The sequence below is a fragment of the Eurytemora carolleeae genome, unplaced genomic scaffold (assembly GCF_000591075.1).
Source record: "Eurytemora carolleeae unplaced genomic scaffold, Eaff_2.0 scaffold836, whole genome shotgun sequence".
NCBI classification, from domain to species: Eukaryota; Metazoa; Arthropoda; class Copepoda; order Calanoida; family Temoridae; genus Eurytemora; species Eurytemora carolleeae.
The window spans coordinates 125,264-147,565 of NW_019397983.1; the positions used below are offsets into that span (position 1 = coordinate 125,264).

The following is a 22,302-nucleotide window of genomic DNA, read 5'->3' on the forward strand; positions in this document are numbered from 1 at the left end:
AATTTAAACTTAAATAGAACAGTCGTCTTCATTGTATTTATATTAACGCCGACCACTATGTCGCGTTCAAATAAATAAAATAAATTACAAGTGAATGAACAGATGTTTATGGGCAATATTATGTTTTCTAAAATAGATATTAATAGATCTTTTTGTTTGTATATTAATTTGAAATTTAGGAGTGTTTTAAATTTTAAAAATCGTTAAAAATAACATCTTTATATTGCATAATGCATATTCTTCTAGACATTCTCTAAAAAGGTTAATAATACAACAGCAACATACAGGGTCAGTTAAAAAATGTAATTATCACGGAAACAATCTTGCAATGCTTTCATTTAGAAACAATGTTATTTTAATAAAGTCTAACGTTAGAAACATTAAGGCTTGAACAACGCAACGTATAGAACATTTTTTCAAATCTTTCTTAGAAACGAAACGAATAAACTGTTTTGATTGTCAGTTGTAAAAAAGTGTAACAAAAAAGTTTTCACAATAACGTTTCGATAAATCGTAACGCAAGAAAAGGTGCATTTTAGTAAAATTTCTAAACGTAATTAAAAGAGTTTATATTGGAAAAGTTAAGATAAATCGTAACGTTAACAAAAAATATTCTTTGCACTGAAATGCATTGTAACGTACAGAACTATGCCCCAATGACGTTTTATTAGAGCAAAACGTTTGTCATCTTTTAGATCTTAAACCAAGTGAAAGTGTAACGTAAGGTCTCTGTAAATATTTACCTTGCATGAAAGTAGAACGTTAAAAAATTGTGATTTCATTACATAAGCTTTAACGCAACGTTGGGAAAGTTTTTTAAAACGGGAAATGCAAAAGCGTAACGGATCTTACTGTTTTTCCACAACATTTACTAAAGCTTAACGTTGTATAAGATATTCAAGTGCAGAAAATTCATTACGTAACGTTACTATATGCCAAAAAATTTCATAATGTGCAACGTAACGTTTCAAACCTTAATACTTTTGATGAACACTATCGTAAGGAAAGCTAAAATCTAGAAAAATCAAAACGTTGACATCTCTAATATGTAGGAAACAAATTACGTCTAATTTTAACAGGTGTAACAATTGATTGTAACATTTGCATTACATTTAAAGGATATGTACACATTATTAAATAAATATCCATTATATAAATAGGATATGAATAGTTTTGTAGATTATGTATCTATTACATTTCAACGATAAAAATTGCAATCATTTGATACGATTTACATGTAGAGAGGATGTTTTACATTTAAAGGATATGAATTACAATCTTATGATATAAAGCACATTTATTTGATATTAACAACATGTATAGAATATGTATCACATCTATAGGATTTGTATTACATGTATAGGATATGTATTACATGTACAGAATATTAGACTTTTAGGGCGCCTCGCGCCCATGTTCTATTTCAATTGTGAAAAGTACCAGACAAAATGTACAAAATGTGGGCCCAATCAGAAGTTTATTGGATACAAAGATACAGACACCCCAACAGATAAAGTATAAATAGAACTAGGCTTGGAAGTGCTTTGCGCCCATCTTCTATTTCAACTTTTAATTTTGGCTCTATTTGTGAGCATCTTTTTTTGTACCTTTTTGTACATTATAAAACATAATCAAAAAAAGAACGCTAATTTTATGATGTTTTTTGTGCATTTCAAAATACAAATTTGTGTAATTTTGAGCATCCCTAAACCTTCCCAGAGGTCATGTGAGGTCCCAAAATTTTGCCCGATATCGGTTCACCCGTTTGGACGTTATTGAACACAAACAGACAGACAAATAGACAATCAAGTAAAGTATAAATAGATTGATGTATTGTATAGGAGATAGGTATCTGACTATATTGATGATGATAAAGTCCTTATTCAGATTGAACATTGATGACGACTTCGATCAACTGCCATGCATGCATGGGGAATATTGCATTAAGCATATACTGTAAACTTAAGTTTTAAGAGATTTAGATTTAGATTAAGAAAGATCTACAACTGTGAATCTCTCTACTCTATGTGGAAGGTCACTTGAGATTAAATCTTTAGTCCGTTTAAGATTTACAAAGCTGGAATGTTAATAGAATAATACTTTTTGATAACAAAAACAAGCAAAGAACAAACTGTACTAAACTGTACAAAAATATGATTATCTTAGAAACTTATTTTTTTCTAACAATGCCAATTCTGATTTCCAAGTTTTAGGCCGGTTTAGGGTAACCCTGTAGTTACACCTCCAATATTCAGTTAAAACATGCGTTTAGGACGCCTCCAATATACAGTTAAAAAGATGTGTTTAGGACGCCTCCAATATTTAGTTAAAACATGCGTTTAGGACGCCTTCAATATACAGTTAAAAATATGTGTTTAGGACGCCTCCAATATTCAGATAAAAAGATGTGTTTAGGACGCCACCAATATGCAATTAAAAAGATGTGTTTAGGACGCCTCCAATATACAGTTTAAAAGATGTGTTTAGGACGCCTCCAATATACAGTTAAAAAGATGTGTTTAGGACGCCACCAATATGCAGTTAAAAAGATGTGTTTAGGACGCCACCAATATGCAGTTTAAAAGATGTGTTTAGGACGCCTCCAATATACAGTTTAAAATATGTGTTTAGGACGCCTCCAATATTCAGTTAAAAGATGTGTTTAGGATGCCTCCAATATTCAGTTAAAAGATGTGTTTAGGACGCCTCCAATATTCAGTTAAAATAATGTGTTTAGGACGGCTCCAATATTCAGTAAAAAGATGTGTTTAGGACGCCTCCAATATTCATTTAAAAGATGTGTTTAGGACGCCTCCAATATTCAGTTAAAAGATGTGTTTAGGACGCCTCCAATATTCAGTTAAAAGATGTGTCTAGGACGCCTCCAATATTCATTTAAAATAATGTGTTTAGGACGGCTCCAATATTCAGTAAAAAGATGTGTTTAGGACGCCTCCAATATTCATTTAAAAGATGTGTTTAGGACGCCTCCAATATTCAGTTAAAAGATGTGTTTAGGACGCCTCCAATATTCAGTTAAAATGATGTGTTTAGCACGCCTCCAATATTCAGTTAAAAAGATGTGTTTAGGACGCCTCCAATATACAGTTAAAATGATGTATTTAGGACGCCTCCAATATTCAGTTAAAATGATGTATTTAGAACGCCTCCAATATACAGTTAAAATGATGTGTTTAGCATGCCTCCAATATTCAGTTTTGAAGGTTTATCTATCCAGTAGGTTGGTAGGGATCCCTTTCCTTTCACCTGAAAACAAACATGTTAGATATTAAAGGGACTGTCCGCCCAGTGTAAACATAGACCCTTTAACGACCCTTCATTTCATTATATAAACGGTACCCTTTAAGACGAAATGTCGAAAATATCCTTGTTTCTGAAAATTTATATTTGCCTATTTTTATTGATCTGTAAAAATTACTTAATGTACGATGATCTAAATATCATTGATATTAATTTTGAAAACTGAAATTTTCACTTTTGGTTTATTTTCGAAAATGAATATCGCATTTCTAATGCAAAAAAACATTTAGAAATTATCAGAATTGATTGCTTTTAACCCAAGAAAAATGACAAGATTTTTGATTTATTGATCAGTAAAAAGGATTCAAGGGTACCAATGTGAATCAATTACGCTCACAGTCCTTGTAATAGGTTTTATACTTTTTTCATAATTTCAATTGATTAAAATTAAAAGATTACAATGCCGCAAGTTGAAAATGCGGAGAGGAAACGAAGGCTTCAATTTAAAAAGTTTAACACTAACTCCCAAATCTTATTAAAGTTTCAGAGAGGTTTTACTCAAGGATTATTTTATAAAAAAACTGGCTGAGGGGGGTGAGGCTTACATTTAGAGATGGGCACTGTTCACTTTTTTGAAAAACATTGTAAAAACAAATATTTAAGTTTTAGTTTTGAAAGTGACTGCTTTTAAAAGTAGAAAGTGTAAACGAAACTATACTTTTCAGTTTTAAACACAATATTCTTTCGTTTTCAAAAGACACAAAGAATGTTTTCTTAAAACGTATTTAAATCAAATTAATTATGAAAATTCGCTTTGATCGTGTTCTTTCTACAGAAGCAAATTCACAACAGCCTACTTATCTAAACCTCTCTTTAGAAAAAATGTCTAAATTTAAATTTTATTTGAACTAATTTTGAAATATTTTACCACAGAACTACGGTCCTAAAGGGAGTGACCGGCAATGTATGGTAGTTGAACTGAGAATGTAGTATTGTGAAGAATTTTGTTAGGATTAATTAGCGACAAATAAAACGTTTAAATGATATATAAGGAATAGGTCGAGAAAATAAAATTAACTTGTCATCGAAAATAAGTAATCTTATTCGGTTATTAGTTTCTGTAATGGCTCATTGTTCACAAACATTTTAGGTAGATTTTCTGGAATTTTTATTGAAAAGAAACGACATCTGCGAACCAATTTGTTAAGAACAAGAAATTCAATAGAATGAAGAAAAAGAAATAATTAATTCTAACACTGATTTATTGACTATTGAAATATTTTCTTAAACATCTATTTAGTTTACTATCTAATTTTTGATACATTTTTTGGGTCTGTCCTAGTATACGATTTTTGGACCCCCCACCACCCCCCCCCCCTCCTATCAATTTTGTACATGACCTTTATTTTTTTGTTATTTAGGGTTAGGTTAGGTTAAGATACTTTCTGGGCCGAGCGCTGCGGCTAGGATGGGCTAGGGGGCCGAGCGCTGCGGCCACGGGTTAGGTTAGTTAAGACACTTTCTGGGCCGAATGTAAAAAATTGATAGGAGGGGGGGGGTGGGGGGGGGTCCAAAAATCGTATACTAGGAAATTACCCATTTTTTGTCGATGTTATTTAATAATTAAAAAAACTATTCTCAAAAAATAACTACCCAAAAGGATGATTTTGAACGTCGACATTGCGCTCAAATTCACTAATTATACATCATTAAAACGTTTTATATGTCACAAATTTATCCTAAAACAATTTCCCCACAATACTACATTTTCAGTTCAAACATTACTGATCACTCCCTTTAAATAGTTCTATTCGGTTTCTAAAACTACAGATTTATGAGCTTTCAAAAATCCAAAACAAAACGTACACGTGCTTGCTTTGAATAGATGTTTACGTATTTATCTAGCCGTCAACAATTCTTTGAATAATGCAAAATTCTTTAATTAAATATTTTATTTTCTTCTGATAAACTTATCACAAGCTTTGTTTTCAACCCACTTAACAGATCCAGACTGAGGATTATTGTAAAATCTTCAAAACCTATCCAGGGTTAGTTACAAAGTATGTTTAAAAGACAAAGACAAGAATTTATATTTAACCAACAACTAAAGAGTCATAATTAAAGTCACACTCTTACTATTAAAAGGAACTGTATTGTCAAGTAACCATTCAGTTAATTGTACAGGTCTGATTCACATATGTGAAAGATAACATCGTTTGTCTTAGGAAGCATTTCCCCTAACCTTTTTTTGGCCTCTGAAATCCCCTAACCTGATTTTGCCCCTGAAACCTCCCTAACCTGAGTTTGCCCTTGATAACCTCCTAACCTGTTTTTTCTCCTGATAACCTCCCTAACCTGTGTTTGCCCCTGAAACCTCCCTAACCTGTGTTTGCCCCTGATAACCTCACTAACCTGTGTTTGCCACTGAAACCTCCCTAACCTGTGTTTGCCATTGAACACTCCCTAACCTGTGTTTGCTCCTGAAACCTCCCTAACCTGTGTTTGCCCCTGAAACCTCCATAAACTGTGTTTGCCCCTTAAACCTCCCTAACCTGTGTTTGCTCCTGAAACCTCCCTAACCTGTGTTTGCCCCTGAAACCTCCTAACCTGTTTTTTCTCCTGATAACCTCCCTAACCTGTGTTTGCCCCTGAAATCTTCCTAACCTGTGTTTACCCCTGATAACCTCACTAACCTGTGTTTGCCCCTGAAACCTCCCTAACCTGTGTTTGTCCCTGATAACCTCCCTAACCTGTGTTTTCCCCTGAAACCTCCCTAACCTGTGTTTGCCACTGATAACCTCCCTAACCTGTGTTTGCCCCTGAAACCTCCCTAACCTGTGTTTGCCATTGAACACTCCCTAACCTGTGTTTGCCCCTGATAACCTCACTAACCTGTGTTTGCCCCAGAAATCTCCCTAACCTGTGTTTGCCCCTGAAACCTCCATAACCTGTGTTTGCCCCTGAAACCTCCCTAACCTGTGTTTTCCCCTGATAACCTCACTAACCTGGGTTTTTCCCTGATAACCTCACTAACCTGATTTTGCCACTGAAACCTCCCTAACCTGGGTTTGCCCCTGATAACCTCACTGACCTGTGTTTGCCCCTGAAACCTCCCTAACCTGTGTTTGCCCCTGATAACCTCACTAACCTGTGTTTACCCCTGATAACCTCACTAACCTGATTTTGCCCCTGAAACCTCCCTGACCTGCGTTTGCCCTTGATAACCTTCTAACCTGTATTTTTCCCCTGAAGCTGCATGTTATCCCTGAATCCTTTATTTTGTCAGCAAAGCTCTCCGTGACCTGGAATAATGTTGGTTTCTTATTTATACTGACAAGTTGACAACCAAACATTTACTTTAAAAAATTGTAAATATTGTCTTTAAGAAAAATTTATGAAGATAAGTAATAGAACTTAGACCTGTATTCTGTCCTGTGGTATTATTAATCTGTATTCTACCCATCTGTCCTGTGTGGTATTATTAATCTGTATTCTACCCATCTGTCCTTTGTGGTATTATTAACTTGTATTCTACCCATCTGTCCTGTGGTATTATTAACCTGTATTCTACCCATCTGTCCTGTGGTATTATTAACCTGTACTCTACACATCTGTCCTGTGTGGTATATTAACCTGTATTCTACCCATCTGTCCTGTGTGGTATTATTAACCTGTATTCTAGCCATCTGTCCTGTGTGGTATTATTAACCTGTATTCTACCCATCTGTCCTGTGATATTATTAAACTGTATTCTACCCATCTGTCTTGTGGTATTATTAACCTGTATTCTACCCATCTGTCCTGTGGTATTATTAACCTGTATTCTACCCGTCTGTCCTGTGTGGTATTATTAACCTGTATTCTACCCATCAGTCCTGTGTGGTATTATTAACCTGTATTCTACCCATCTGTCCTGTGGTTTCCATCCTGCTGGCCACATTAACAGTGTTTCCCCAGATATCATACTGAGGCTTCCTATAAACGCAATATGTAATTAATTCAAATTCATATTCATTCATTCTGAGAAAACTGGATAAATACCTGGGCAATGAGTCATGGTTTTCCCCAGACAATATATATGCTTCCGCTGAGGGCAAATATCTTTTAGGGTTTGTTACCTGGCTCCAACTACACCTAATAATATTGTTACCTGGGTCCAACAACATCTAATAATATTGTGACCTTATTCCAACTATATATTATAATACTGTTACATGACTCCAACTATACCTAATAATAATGTTACCTGGCTCCAACTACACCTAATAATCTTGTTACCTTACTCCAACTACAACTTATAATGTTGTTACCTTACTCAAACTACACCTAATAATATTGTTACCTGGCTCCAACAACACCTAATAATATTATTACCTGTCACCAACTGCGCCTAATAATATTATTATCTGGCTCCAACAACACCTTATAATATTGTTACCTGGCTCCAACAACACCTAATAATATTGTTATCCATGGCTCCAACAACACCTAATAATATTGTTATTTTACTTCAACTACACCTTATAATATTGTTACCTGGCTCCAACTGCACCTAATAATATTTTTACCTTACTCCAACTACACCTAATAATATTATTACCTGGCTCCAACTACACCTAATAATATTGTTACCTGGCTCCAACTACACCTAATAATATTGTTACCTGGCTCCAACTACACCTAATAATATTGTTACCTGGCTCCAACTACACCTTATAATATTGTCACCTGGCTCCAACTACACCTAATAATATTGTTACCTGGCTCCAACTACACCTAATAATATTGTTACCTGGCTCCAACGACACCTGCTACAACAGGCCCAGTGCTGGCTCCAACCCGTAGTAAAAATACCTAGACAATACTATTTTATGACAATTAATAATAATGCATAAAGGACTATACATAGGCCGGATTCATTGGTGTCTTATTGTCATTAGTTTTGATTCAATCATGTTCTGTAATTAAACGGTATTAAGTCCTGCAATATTGAATTCTCTTCAAATTTCAGTCCTAAATCATTGTTGAAACGTGTATATATTTTCTTATATAAGTCTATGCATCTATGTATCAATGCATCCTATGCAAATGATAAAACTCGTTTTTAACTCCAATGGTCTCATATCGTCCTGGTATCTGAATCTGAAGCAACAACATATTTATTTTTTCAATGAATTTAATAAATTCGTCCGGATAACAGTGATTTCTTTAATTTGATCAAAATAAACATCATCCTTACCAAAATTAAAATAAGAAATTTTAACAAAAAATGCTAAGTTTAGGAAGCTATTTTGACATGGTATTAGTCATGACTTACTTTAGAATCTTATGATAGAATCAGGTTTCAGTTTCAGTTTCTTTATATGAAAAAAAGCGGTTTACCTGAAATGAATCCCTGTTGATATTATCAAGAAGTTGCATCAGCTGATGAGCAAACTCTACCATTACAATGGCAACATGGGACTCACGTTGCGCCTGCGCAGTGAAAATATAAATAAAAATGGCGGAACTAATTTGCAAAGGACACCGATGGATTAAAACTAAATATCAGTTGATTTTAATTAGATCTGGCACTGTCAAATATGCATTTCTAGGATAAATTAAAACAACATTGTTTTACATCTCTGTCTAGCTGTTTACTCTCTCTGCCATGTAAACATATAAACAGATAGATTTAGAATATATTAGAAATACTCAAGAGTGTTTGGTGTCTAAAATGCACCTTTCTAAATCAGAATTTTCTTGTTATTACTGTATGCACAGTAATTAAAAAGAAAGAATAAAATTGAATGATGTTCAACATAATGGCCTAAAACAGAATTTTTTTCTCTATAAATCCAAATAGTTTATTAATGATTTTACCTCCTTTTTCCAGGACTGCCCTGGTGTAAGTCCTGCAGCTACCATATAGCTGCTTCCTATAGTCTTTATTTTCTCTATACAACTGAACTTAGGCTTAGACAGCAGCTTCAAAAAAAGAAGCAGTTAAAAAGTTATTTTTTTTTTGCAATACGCATATTTTTATCAAAAGTATATTTATTGTTCATTAGACAGTAACACGGAAAAAAGTTTTGGTCTTTGACTTACAAATATATTTTTCCAATTAGATTGAATTTAGAAAAAAAATGAAGAATAAAGCTTACCAGATCAAAATCACAAATGATTTCATTAAGAAGTCTGATACATTCCAGACCCTGCTTATTAATATCATTCTCATTGTAGAACTCCTATCAACATATTTTTCAAATACTTGATCAATAAAAATTCTCAGCAAAAAACAGGGTGTCCCAATACACATGGATATATTAATTATTGAGCAATAATGTTGTTCTTAATAAATTGAAATTTGGAAAAATTTCTCGATACCCGACTTATACTATATATAGTAGTATATAGTTAGGTTTCAGTGTTACATGTTTTAAACGAAATACTGATCCTTTATTTACAAAAGAAAAGGTCGCGTTAAGCACAGACAATATAGGAGTCATTAATTAATTCCCATGTATATTGAGAGACCCTATGGTTGATCTTAAAACTTTTGAGACAATAATGTTTATTTTACAAAACAAAATACAAGATATTGTACAATGAACAAATAGTTAATCTGCCATTTGATCATGGCCCCTTTTAACAGTAAACAATCAAAACCCAGAGTTAGTTTTTCACTAGTTCTTTGTAATGGAAAGTAAAGGTGTTTTTTCTTTATATTGGAAAGGAGCTCGTTCTTTGTTTTGGAAAAGAATTCGTACTTTGTATTGGAAAGGAGCTTGTTCCTAGTATCGGAGAGGAGATTGTTTTTTGTATTGGTGAGGAGATTTTTCTTTGTATTGGAAAGGAGCTTGTTCTTTGTATTGGAAAGAAGCTTGTTCTTTGTATTGGAAAGGAGCTTTTTCTTTGAATTGGAAAGGAGACTGTTTTTTGTATTGGAAAGGAGATTGTTCTTTGTATTGGAAAGGAGCTTGTTCTTTGTATTGGAAAGGAGATTGTTCTTTGCATTGGTATTGGAAAGGAGATTGTTCTTTGTATTGGAAAGGAGATTGTTCTTTGTATTGGAAAGGAGCTTGTTCTTTGTATTGGAAAGGAGCTTGTTCATTGTATTGGAAAGGAGATTGTTCTTTCTATAGAAAAGGAGATAGTTCTTTGTATTGAAAAGGAGATAGTTCTTTGTTTTGGAAAGGAGATTGTTCTTTGTATTGAAAAGGAGATAGTTCTTTGTATTGAGAAGCAAATTGTCCATTTATTGGGAATAGTTTGTATTTAGTATTTGAAATGAATAAAGAAAATGAAGTATTAGTTTGTTCCTTATAGTTTGGTATACTGGCAAACATAACACTCACATTCTCATACTAAACAAATGAAAATATAAATTCAACAGAAAGAACTGTTAGACATATGTAAAGTATGTTTGTTCAATAAATGTTAAGAAATATTTCAAATCACACTATTTTAGAGTTAAATTAGGGAAAAATTTGTTAAATGCAAGTGTGTTAATGTTAAATTTAGTTGTGCTGTACAAAATGATATAGCTTCTAGATTTTCTGATAGCTGAGAAAAGTTGAATCCCGATGATTAAGGAAAATATTAAAGAAAAGGAGAAAGAAAGAAATCAGAAATCCAGAATTCTCCCCTAGGCATTTTAATCAATTTCTATATTTGTTGAAATATAAGTTTTTTCATTTCAGGAATTTGAATTAAGAGGTTAAACCTTTCTTTAAAATTAGACATCCACAGCGTGAACTTATAATTTGAAGAATGTAGATCGAGAGCAAATATATTATGTGGGTTCTGATTGGTCGATTTTTTTCCAGAAAAACATACTTAAATCCTATAGACCATTCAAAATTTATGATTAGCGCATTTTGAAGAAAATTACATTTCAAAATTATACGGATTAGCACATTTTGAAGAAAATTACAATTCAAAATTTATAGATTAGCGCGTTATAAAAAAATTAGAAATTTAAAACTTTATTCAAAGTTGAAAATTAGCGCATTTTGCAGAAAATTGCAATTCAAGATTTACGGATTTAAGCATTTTGAAAAAAATTACAATTTAAAATTTACGGATCAGCCCGTTTAAAAAGAAATATATTTCAAAAGTTACGGATTAGGGTATTATGAAGAAAATTACAATTTAAAAGTTAATTCACTTATTTCGAGAAATGCAGTTATATCATCTTATAAAAAGATGAAAACTGGAGACATTATAAGAGCTACAAGTCGGACTAGTCAATAAAATGCATGTTATATTGTGTAATATGGGTCAGGAAGTGTATGTGTACTTTTGACTACATGAAGAGATTATGTTTTCTCAAGTCTCTATATAGTATTATTTTATATTTTCCTCCGTCAACATTTATATTTATATTTCTTCTCATTGATACACGGATTATAAAATAATTACAGAGTTACAGATATTCTCGATCGACAGATTACATAGAAATTATGGAGTTCCAGATTGACCTTTAGATATGTGGGAATTATAGAGTTACAGATATCATTGATCCACAGATTATAAAAGAATTACAGAGATACAGTTAAGATTGACCCTTAGATTATATAGGAATTAAAGAGTTACGGATATCATTGATCCACAGATTATATAGGAATTAAAGAGTTACGATATCATGGATCCACACTCCACAGGTTATATAAGAATTAAAGAGTTACGGATATCATTGATTCTAGATTATAAAATAATTTTACAATAAAAACCATTACCAAAATTCTAGGTATTAATCATAAGACACCCTGTTGTGTGGTTGTGATACCAGGACACCCTGTTGTGCGGTTGTGTTACCAGGACACCCTGTTATGTGTTTATGTTGCCAGGACACCCTGATGTGTGGTTGTGTTACTGCAGGAGACCCGTTGTGTGGTTATGTTACCAGGATACCCCATTGTGTGGCTATGTTACCGGGCCACCCTGTTGTTTGTGTGTGTTACCAGGCAACCCTGTTGTGAGATTGTATTACCAAGACACCCTGTTGTGTGGTTTTGTTACCTGGACACCCTGTTGAGTGGTTGTGTTACCAGGACACCCTGTTATGAGCTTGTTACCAGAACACCCTGTTATGAGTTTTTGTTACCATGAGTCATGACACCCTGTTATGAGCTTGTGTTACCAGGACATCCTGTTGTGTGGTTGTGTTACCAGGACACCCTGTTGAGTGGTTGTGTTACCAGGATACCCTGCTGTGTGGTTGTGTTACCAGGACACCCTGCATTGTGTGGTTGTGTTACCAGGACACCCTGTTGTGCACGTTTGTGCTACCAGGATACCCTGTTGAGTGGTTTTGTTACCAGGACACCCTGTTATGAGCTTATGTTTCCAGGACACCCTGTTATGATCTTATGTTACTTGGACACCCTGTATGTATTCTCACCCTATGAGAATAAAGTTCTTCTGTTCCATTTCCCTTGATAATGCTAAGATAATGTGAAGCTACATGAGCCGGCAGAAGGTTCTCAAGTAACACTCTGTTAATGCCCTGAACAAAATACAGTGTAAGGGACTCATCACACAATTATAAAGAAGGTTTAGATAATCATAAAATTGGACTTCAATTTAAATATAATTTTTTATTTATAATAATTTATAATAAAGCTTTTTAGAAACAATGACTTTTTGAGATATGAAGGTGATTGCATTTTTTTATTTGAAATTGATCCAGTGTCTCTTTCAATTAACTCCAATTGTCCATCATTAACTACAGCAAGAATAAGATTTAATTTGATAAAGGAAAAGGGATATCAATTAAATGTTTTAATCTATGCTAGATTAGTTACCCGGCGTTGCCCGTAAAATAAAAAAAATTTCGAATAAAGAAAAATATTTTTATAAAAATAATTGGAATTTTTTAGCCTATTTACCCCCGGGGTAACCATGGGTTTCCTCAACAAAAACTCATCCAGATTGGTCCAGTTGTTGAGTTAGCTATGGCTAACACATCTATATATAAAAAGTTGTAATCTCTGTTTATCTGTTTGTTTGTTTGTCAGATCATAACTAGGGAACTCCTGGACCAATATGCCTCAAATTTTGATTGGGAACCTCGGGAGGACCTCGGGAATCTTCTTATATTGGTTTTGATATTCTAAATTGAATGTATCGACTTTTATCGAGGAAAAATAGTTAGAATCGTAATTTATGACAAAGCGCGGGTAATCAGTGGGACTAACTATGACCCCCTGTGGGTTCCCAACAGGGGAATGATAGTTCTCTACCTGTGTGCTCAGTTAGTGTACTGTACACTTACAACTGTTTACTAATATTGATATACCATAGGTTAGACCAGAATCAACTTATAATAAAAATATGCAGTTCGCTCTCGGTCTAGTTTATGGATTAGTAAAGGATTAGCGCACATCATCACTCTATACACTATAACCTCGTTGGTTCCCTATCTAGTGTCTAATATTTTTGTTTTCCATTACAGTTCTTTAAAACCTTTTTGTACCAGGATTTGAAAAAAAAAACATTATGGATTTCTTTTAAAGAAAACTAATCCTAATCCTAATACTTGAAGGGGAAAGGAATCTCAAATTTGACATCCCTCTTTATTGTTGTTTTTTACTATAAAAATCTATTGTTTCTGATATTTTCATAACAATAAAGTCATGCCTCTTACACAAAACAGTAAATTTCTAAACACATTAAAACTAAATTTAAATTTGAGAACTGATTTCGTAAAGTTAGGCGGGGAAATAAATGTTTGAAGAAGGATATAAAGTTTATAAATAGGTTATAGACCTGCATAGTCTCCACTTCCTCTTCCTCACCCCTCAACGTCTCCCTCCACATCCACTCCATCCTTCACAACATCATCAACATCAACATCAACATCAACATCAACATCAACATCAACATCAACATCAACATCAACATCAACATCAACATCAACATCAACATCAACAACAACATCAACGTCAAAATCAACATCATCAACTTCATTGGGTCTTTAAGTCAGGTTTAAGGAATTATATGGCTCGAGCTCTGTATGCGTAGTTTTAAGTTACCCTCCATGCAAAGATGGCTATGCAAATATGGTAGAAACCGTCGTTTTTCTGACTTGAAAAGTGTTTGCGTTTCTCCTTTGCTTCTTATAAACAAGGAATGCGCAAGTCTCTTTTGAAACCGCAAAACAAAAAATTCAGTTTAAAGAAACAAAAACATTTCAATTCAATGCATCAGAAAAAAGCTTTCAATGTTAGCTTTGCATAGATCACGTGCACTTGAAATTGATAAAGTAGCAACAATGATTTGCAGTTTATTTTGATTCTGTTCCTAGAAGTAAGATCTTGGTCTCTATCTAGTGTTATAAGAACCAGGAGGGGGATCCATAGTAATACCTAAACAGAAAAAAAGACATATATTTCGATAAAAATATTATCATTATCAGTAAGTGTTGGTGCAGATGCCTAAATTAAAACTAGAAATTATGGAAATAATTACATTTTAGTACAAATATTCAAAATTACACATTTTCCGTTGAAATATTTGCACCACTCAGCTTGTTATTTATACAAATTTTCGTGCAAATTTCACTTTTCGTACGGAATTCCACGCAAATTCTGATATGCATGATAAAATATGCTATGTTAAACGAATTTTACGCAATCATACGCAAATCAAAATGGAGACTATAATACACTAATTACGCAAATATAACCAGCCAATGATTTGGCAATAGTTATTTGCACAGAATTGCGCATATTTCGCGCCGGGTTTTGTAAAATTTATTTTAGCTCCTAATACATTGTAAATCTCTGCGAAAATTTATGATAATCTTTACTGTTGGTGGAAATCTTACTTTTAAACCATTCAACCTGCAAAAGCACGATGTATTTGAAATTTTAAAAAAAAAGTAAAAGTAAAAAATTATTTATTTGTGAAATATAACAAAAACATACAAAATAAAGTGTTTCAGGAGAAAATATTTAAAAACCTCTAAAAGTAGAGGTTGTGGGAATATTTCCCCCCAATTGTAAAAAAATATAAAAATAGAAATAAAAGGAAAAGGAAAGGATAAGGAAAGTTACATATTTATTGTTTACACTATATTTAAATTAGTGGTGGATTGTTAGTATTTTTCGACGATGAACTAACAACTTTTAGAAATAAAAATTATAGATTTATTTATAATGTTAAAAAAAAAGTAAAAAAAAAGCTTTATGGAGTGTGAAAAATATGTAGGTTCTATGAAAAACGGGCATTTTTAAGCATCTTTTTAATCCGCGCTGATTTTTAATCAAATAGAAGGAGACAAAATTGTGCATAGTTATATTTTCTCTCCACTTTAACTTTGCACATCTGTGCAATGCAATGCATAGCAAATCTTATTTAAGAGTTTTCTGGCAAAACTCTAAAAAGAAGTTTATCTATTTATGAGGATGTAAGTTTCTTTTTTGATTAAATACTAAATTGATTATTTAGATATATATTTTGATTATATATAATTGATTTTATAGCCAGTTCATTAATTAGACATAAATTAAACATTTTAAGAAAATGTTTTCAAACTTTTCTAAGCTTCCTTGTATTCTGATGAATTAAGAATACTTTGCATACTTTGTATAATTTGCATAATTTTCATAATTTGCATATTCTGAACTCTGATCCTATCTGCATTAGCTGCAGTTTTGCACTATATAAACAGTATATAGTTTTGTTGCCGGATAGGAACAAGATTCTGACGATGAACAGAGAGACAACGGAATAACCCTCAAATCAAAATCTATAATGCAGAAAACTCTTTATTTCCTAAAAAAAATAAATGTATAATGATTTATAATTATTACAATGGTTTACGAATTTTATAATGAAAAGATTCTTACGATCTAATTAGGGATGAGAAGGTTAAACTGTCGGAGAGTCCTAAGACGTTTTTATATACATTAAAACTTCTGAAAAGAATGACAATTAATTGTTAACGAAAGTCACTAATTCTTTATATGAAATATTCTTTGCTTAACTTTTGAAATGGGTTCACAATTAATAAACGTGTTTAGACTCCACAATTCTCTCATCTTGATATTATTAGTGTTAGCCAATTCTCTCATCTTGATATTATTAGTGTTAGCCAATTCTCTCATCTTGATATTATTAGTGTCAGCCAATCCTCTCATCTTGATATTATCAGTGTTAGCCAATTCTTTCAGCTTGATATTATTAGTGTCAGCCAATCCTCTCATCTTGATATTATCAGTGTTAGTCAATGCTATCATCTTAATATTAGCCAATTCTCCCATTTTGATAATATTAGTGAGAGTCAATTTTATTAGTTTGATATTATTAGTGTTAGACTATCCTATCAACTTGATATTATTAGTGTGTGCCAATTCTCTCATCTTGATATTATTAGTGTGTGCGAATTCTCTCATCTTGATAACATAAGTGTGTGTGCCAATTATCTCATCTTGATATTATTAGTGTGTGTCAATATTCTCAGCTTGATCAAAAAATTCTCAAGCCACTGTTTGATAATCTGAGGCCGAATTTAAAGAATTTAAGTCGCGGCTTGAATCACCCAAAACCCGGTTTAAATTGAACACCGGCTTAATACAATTTTAAGTGAAACCAAGCCGCGGCTAAAATTTAAACCGCGGCTCAAATTCTTTAAAGGAATTGAGTCTTTGCAACAAACCCTGATTTTCTAATCACAATATCTTTGGAACCAAATGTTGTAGACCTTAGATATTTCAAACTATGAATTCTGTTAAATCAAATAATCAGAGTTTGAAATATCAAAGGTTTACAATAACGGGTTCTAAAGATATTGGGGTTTAAATAATTGATTTTGTTACAAAGACTCAATTCCTTTGACCTCTGTCCTCTTTCAATTTCTTTTTGGTAGAACATTTTTTCCCACAAAACAGACAAGTTTCTTCATTTTGATATTTAGTTTGTTTTTCTCCTTGGTCTCGTTATTCTTGGTTTACCCCGGTTTGCAACAAGTCCCCAGGGAACTCCCAAATGTTCTCGACAAACAATTTATTCTATTTTCAATTATTTTTTATTTTTCAAACAAACAGCAATTGGTGAAGTTTACTTGAGGTGCATGTTAAGCAGCTCCCCCCCCCCCTTCTTCTGTGAGATGATTCATCTGAAATATAGAAAACAACAATCCAAAGAAATTTAACAATTACAAGAGGTGAGTCAATATTTTCTTTTTTAATTGTTCTGAAAAGTCAAGATATTTTATTATATTTTGTTTTATGATTAAAGAGAATTATCATTTTTGATTGATCTTAGTTTGTTAGCTTGTTTTCTGGATACAAGAGTAAACTCAAGTTTAAGCAAATATCATCAAATTTGTGGCAATATTGTGAACCCAACCAAGGGTTCATCCCCTATGTTCATACTCTCATATTCATAGTTCATGGCTTCCAGTGGAAGAAATGATGCACATAAGAAATGCAATCTAAGAATAAAGCCAAACAATCTAGATATAGTCCCAAGGGGTATTGAACTCTGGATATGTTTGCAGTTTTAAATACATAACAGTATGGGATATAGACACCACCCGCCGATGCTGGAGAAAGGAGAAACAGTGTAGAGGGAAGGGGATTCTTATCTATAGAACGGCATTTATCTTGCCTACAGAGAAAGCAGATCGTTTGCGATCTTAGATCTGGAGTTCCATGGGGGAGTCAGTAAGCATGAAGCATCTGATCAAAAGATTTGTATGTAAATATATTTACCCCTGGCGAATATCATTTATATATAGATCAACTCTAGTTGGTCCAACAATAATCGTTTATATAGTTAAAATGTAAATATATTGTGTGTGCAACCATGCTTTGTTGATCAATCTTGGCTTCATAATACTGAATACTTTTCAATTCTACTTGGTGACAGGCGAGCATTTCGGTCGTATTGTAAAACATTTCAGACATATATCGCGCATTTTGGCCAGACATAACACATTTCGGACATATATCACGCATTTTGGCCAGACATAACACATTTCGGACATATGTCACGCATTTTGGCCAGACATAACACATTTCAGACATATATAACGCATTTTGGCCAGACATAACACATTTCGGACATATGTCACGCATTTTAGAGAAGTTTGAAAAGAACGTTCATCATATCTTTGCAAAAAAAGGCAATCAGAGCGGTTAATAATAGTACTTTCAAGGCACATTCAAATCTATTATTTTCAAAACTGAAAGTTCTTAATCTTGATGATACATACAAACTTTGTGTTCTGACATTTATGCATGGATACTATATGTTTAAGCCTTTAGATGAACCGAATAGAACAAAATCATATAAATTAGAACGGGGTTTAAACAAAAATTTAGAAAGCTTTCCGTCCTCAATGTTTCCTAAATTGTGGAATGAAATTGAAATTGACCTTATAGAAACTAAATCTGCAAAAATATTCAAACAAAGAGTAATCAATATTTATCTTGAGAATTATGAGAGGTTTAAATGCGAAAAATCTAGCTGTATATCGTGTGTATAATTTTTATATAAAACAACTAAAATAACTGAAACTTTATAAGTTCTGTTTATGTAGCTACCATCATCAACACCCTGTATTTTAATTTACCCCTACATAAAAATCCCTCTGATCTCACCCTGCCACAGATCACCTGACAATCTCCTTCCTTCCAAAACGAGTGATTTTCTTTCAAGAAAATGATATTTTTTTTCTTAAAAGCGAACCAAACGTTTATAGAAAAAAAAACAGACGTATTTTAGATCGTTTTTAAAACGCTTAACAACCCTGCGGCTGTTTAATCTCCTGATGAAAAACATATAGTTTACCAAATTATATAAGTTTGTTGATGTTTGAAGGAAGGAACTGGTTATAATGAGGCAGCTGCAGAGCATTAGTATCACCTAAGCAAAATAATGAAAAAAATTTTCAAATTTATTAATATAAAAATTGAATAATAAATAAAAAAATAACCTTCCAAAAAAATTAGGTTTTTCCTCAAAAATGTTGAAATTTAACAAACGAATTTTACCTTTCGACATTTCGACACCTTGTCTTTAAACTTCTTTTAAATGATGGAGAAAAAATGATATGTCATGAAATGAAAAATCGACTAATGTGATTTATTGTTAGTAGTGCCATTGAATTAGGCGTTAATCAAAATTCCAAATGGACAATTTCTGAAATATTGCTAATGTGATTTTAAGTGATGATTTTTGTTGTTGCATAAATTCAATAAAAAATGAGAGATTAAAGTTTGCAGCAGCCAACACTCAGGACACTAATTTCGCCACATAATAATAATACATGGTAAATAACACTCAGGACACTAATTACTCCACTGGAGGGATGGTAATTAGCACTTAAAACACTGATTACTTCTTCAGGTGAAGTAATTAGTGTCCTGAGTGTCAATGATCATTTGTCCAATTGAGTAATTAGTGTCCTGAGTGTTCATAATAATACCTCCAAAAGAGTAATTAGTGTCCTGAGTGTTAATTATCATCCCTCCGATGGAGTAATTATTGTCTGGAGTGTTATTTTACATCCCTCCTATGGAGTAATTAGTGCCCTGAGTGTAAATTACCATTTTTCCAGTGAAGTTATAAGTGTGCTGAGTGTAAATTACCTTCCCTCCAATGCCCTCCACTCCAGCGGAGGGGACCGAAAATGCTACTGCAAACTATAATCTCTCATAAAAAATCCACTTCAGATATTTTCTTAAATAAAAAATATTTTTGTTTATTTGAAAAAAAAAGTTTTTAATATTGAACAATGGACAATTTGTAGAAGAAACTCACAATTTCATTCCTTTTTTGAAAGAGAAGATCAAATTTTATTACCAAGAATATACAACCTTGAAATATTTGAAAAGAATATCCAACCTTGAAATATTCGAAAAAGATATCCAACCTTGAAATATTTGTAAAGGATATCCAACCTTGAAATATTTGTAAAAGATATCCAACCTTGAAATATTTGAAAAGAATATCCAACATTGAAATATTTGTAAAAAATATCTAAAATTGAAATTTTTGCAAAGAATATCCAACCTTGAAATATTTGAAAAGCATATCCAACCTTGAAATATTTGTAAAGGATATCCAACCTTGAAATATTTGTAAAAAATATCAAACCTTGAGATATTTGCAAAGGATATCCAACCTAGAAAAATTTGTAAAGGGTATCCAACCAACCTTCAAATATCTGTAAAGGATATCCAACCTTAAAATAACTATAAAGGATATCCAACCTTGAAATAACTATAAAGGATAGCCAACCTTGAAATAACTATAAAGGATCTCAAACCTTGAAATATTTGTAAAGAATATCAAACCTTGAAATGATGATATATGCGAAGATACTGGCAGACTGTTGTGTAGAATACAAATTGTAAAATTATCACCAACTTAAATAAATAAAATATTATTTTTTACTTAAATTATTTCTTCAAATAATAATAAAATTGGTGTAATCATTTCCATTTATATGGATGGAGTGGAAAGGGGGGGGGGACTCCCCTTCAAGCAGTCAAGATATGATATTTTAAACAAAATACTCTGAATACTCTGAATACTCTGAATGTCTTCACTTTCAGGCCCAACATCTTCAGGAAAATAATCCTATATTTCTACGCTAGTATGCTAGAAGAGGCAATACGTTCAAAAGTGTGTCTCTCTGTTTGGATATACTAGTAACCCTGCCTGGACCGATTTACCTCAAATTTTGATCGGGGAACTCGTTAGAACAGTACGGGAGTGTTCTTGTCTAGCTTTACAAATTTAAAGTTGTGAAGCCGGAGGGATGTATACTTTCCAGAAGTACCCCTTCCAGGGGCGTAAATAGGGGAGGGGGGGTTAATGGGGTTAAATACCCCCTAGAATCTTGGGACAAAGATAATTTTACTCAATCAACTTTAACAAAGTTGCATAGATAAATTTTACCAAAAAATCGATTTTTTAATGCAGTAACGTACTTGCACAATATGTCAAATAAAATTTATAGCTCTTCCAGGGGGGAGGGGGACCAAAATTCAATGTGTAAAGATCAAGATTATTAATAAATTAAATTTTAAAATCTAAGAAATTTTTTGACTTTTGACTTAGGACAAATTTTATGAGAAACACTAGCTCCAAGGCAGTCTCTGTGCATGTATGACAATATTTTTTCCAGTAATGCGCTTAACTTTCAGGGGAAAATATGATTTATAATTGGCATGGTAGTTTTGATGTAGAACTTACCAAAAATCCAAACCTCTTTCATGTCCTAAATTGCTACTTGCTATTTGCTATTTTATAAACTGATCAAAAGTCTCAATTTATTGTCTAGTGGATGAAGTGGACAACCTTTAGGGTATAAATTAAGAAAGGTGAAAGCTGAAAGGTGGTAAAGGAAGCCTTTTATTTGATAGAGCTGAAGTTAATCCCAGAAATGATTGGAAAATCAAACCCAACTAAAATCGAAAATTTGATATACATCGCGCATGAATTCATGAATGGGGTAGTACCTGGTCTAAGGGGATGGGGGTAAACTAAATTCAGGGGGTTTACAAAAAACGTCGCTCTTCGCGCGCAATACGATTAAATTAAGTACAGTATCCTCTCGTAATTGTACATCAAGTACAGTTTCTTCTCCAGTTTTTACAGCAGTGCGTACCGTCTTGTTGTTTACACCATGTTTTAAATCTTCTTGTACTGCTTGCATTGTATCATTAGTATAGGCATCGGGAGTAAAATTACGCGTCACATCCTGAATATATTCTCTATTCATTCTACATATTTTCACTATTCATCCTGCATATATTCACCAATTATCCTACATACAGTCATTATTAAATCCTACATAAATTCTCTATTCAACCTAAATTTGTTCACTATTCATCTTACATATATTCACTATTCATCCTGTATATATTCACCATTCATCCTACATATATTCACAATTAAATTCTACATAAATTCACTATTCAACCTAAATTTATTCACTATTCATCTTACATATATTCACTATTCATCCTGCATATATTCACCATTCATCCTACATATATTCACTATTAAATCCTACATATATTCATTATTCATCCTAAA

The 22,302-nt window shown here is 32.7% G+C and overlaps 1 protein-coding gene across 1 annotated transcript; it reads right to left on the bottom strand.

Moving 5' to 3' along the window:
• Positions 1-1,279: 1,279 nt before the first annotated feature.
• Positions 1,280-20,625, bottom strand: LOC111716522 (adenylate cyclase type 2). Its single transcript, XM_023492003.1, has 13 exons — positions 20,553-20,625; positions 19,045-19,119; positions 14,548-14,612; positions 14,014-14,074; positions 12,647-12,751; positions 10,563-10,607; positions 9,405-9,488; positions 9,124-9,228; positions 8,644-8,736; positions 8,054-8,115; positions 7,155-7,236; positions 6,495-6,563; positions 1,280-3,267 (listed from the first exon to the last, which is right to left on the bottom strand). The coding sequence occupies exons 2-13, from the start codon at positions 19,108-19,110 to the stop codon at positions 3,181-3,183; spliced, it is 924 nt and encodes a 307-aa protein (XP_023347771.1). The 5' UTR covers positions 19,111-19,119; positions 20,553-20,625; the 3' UTR covers positions 1,280-3,180.
• Between the last annotated feature and the right edge of the window lie 1,677 nt (positions 20,626-22,302).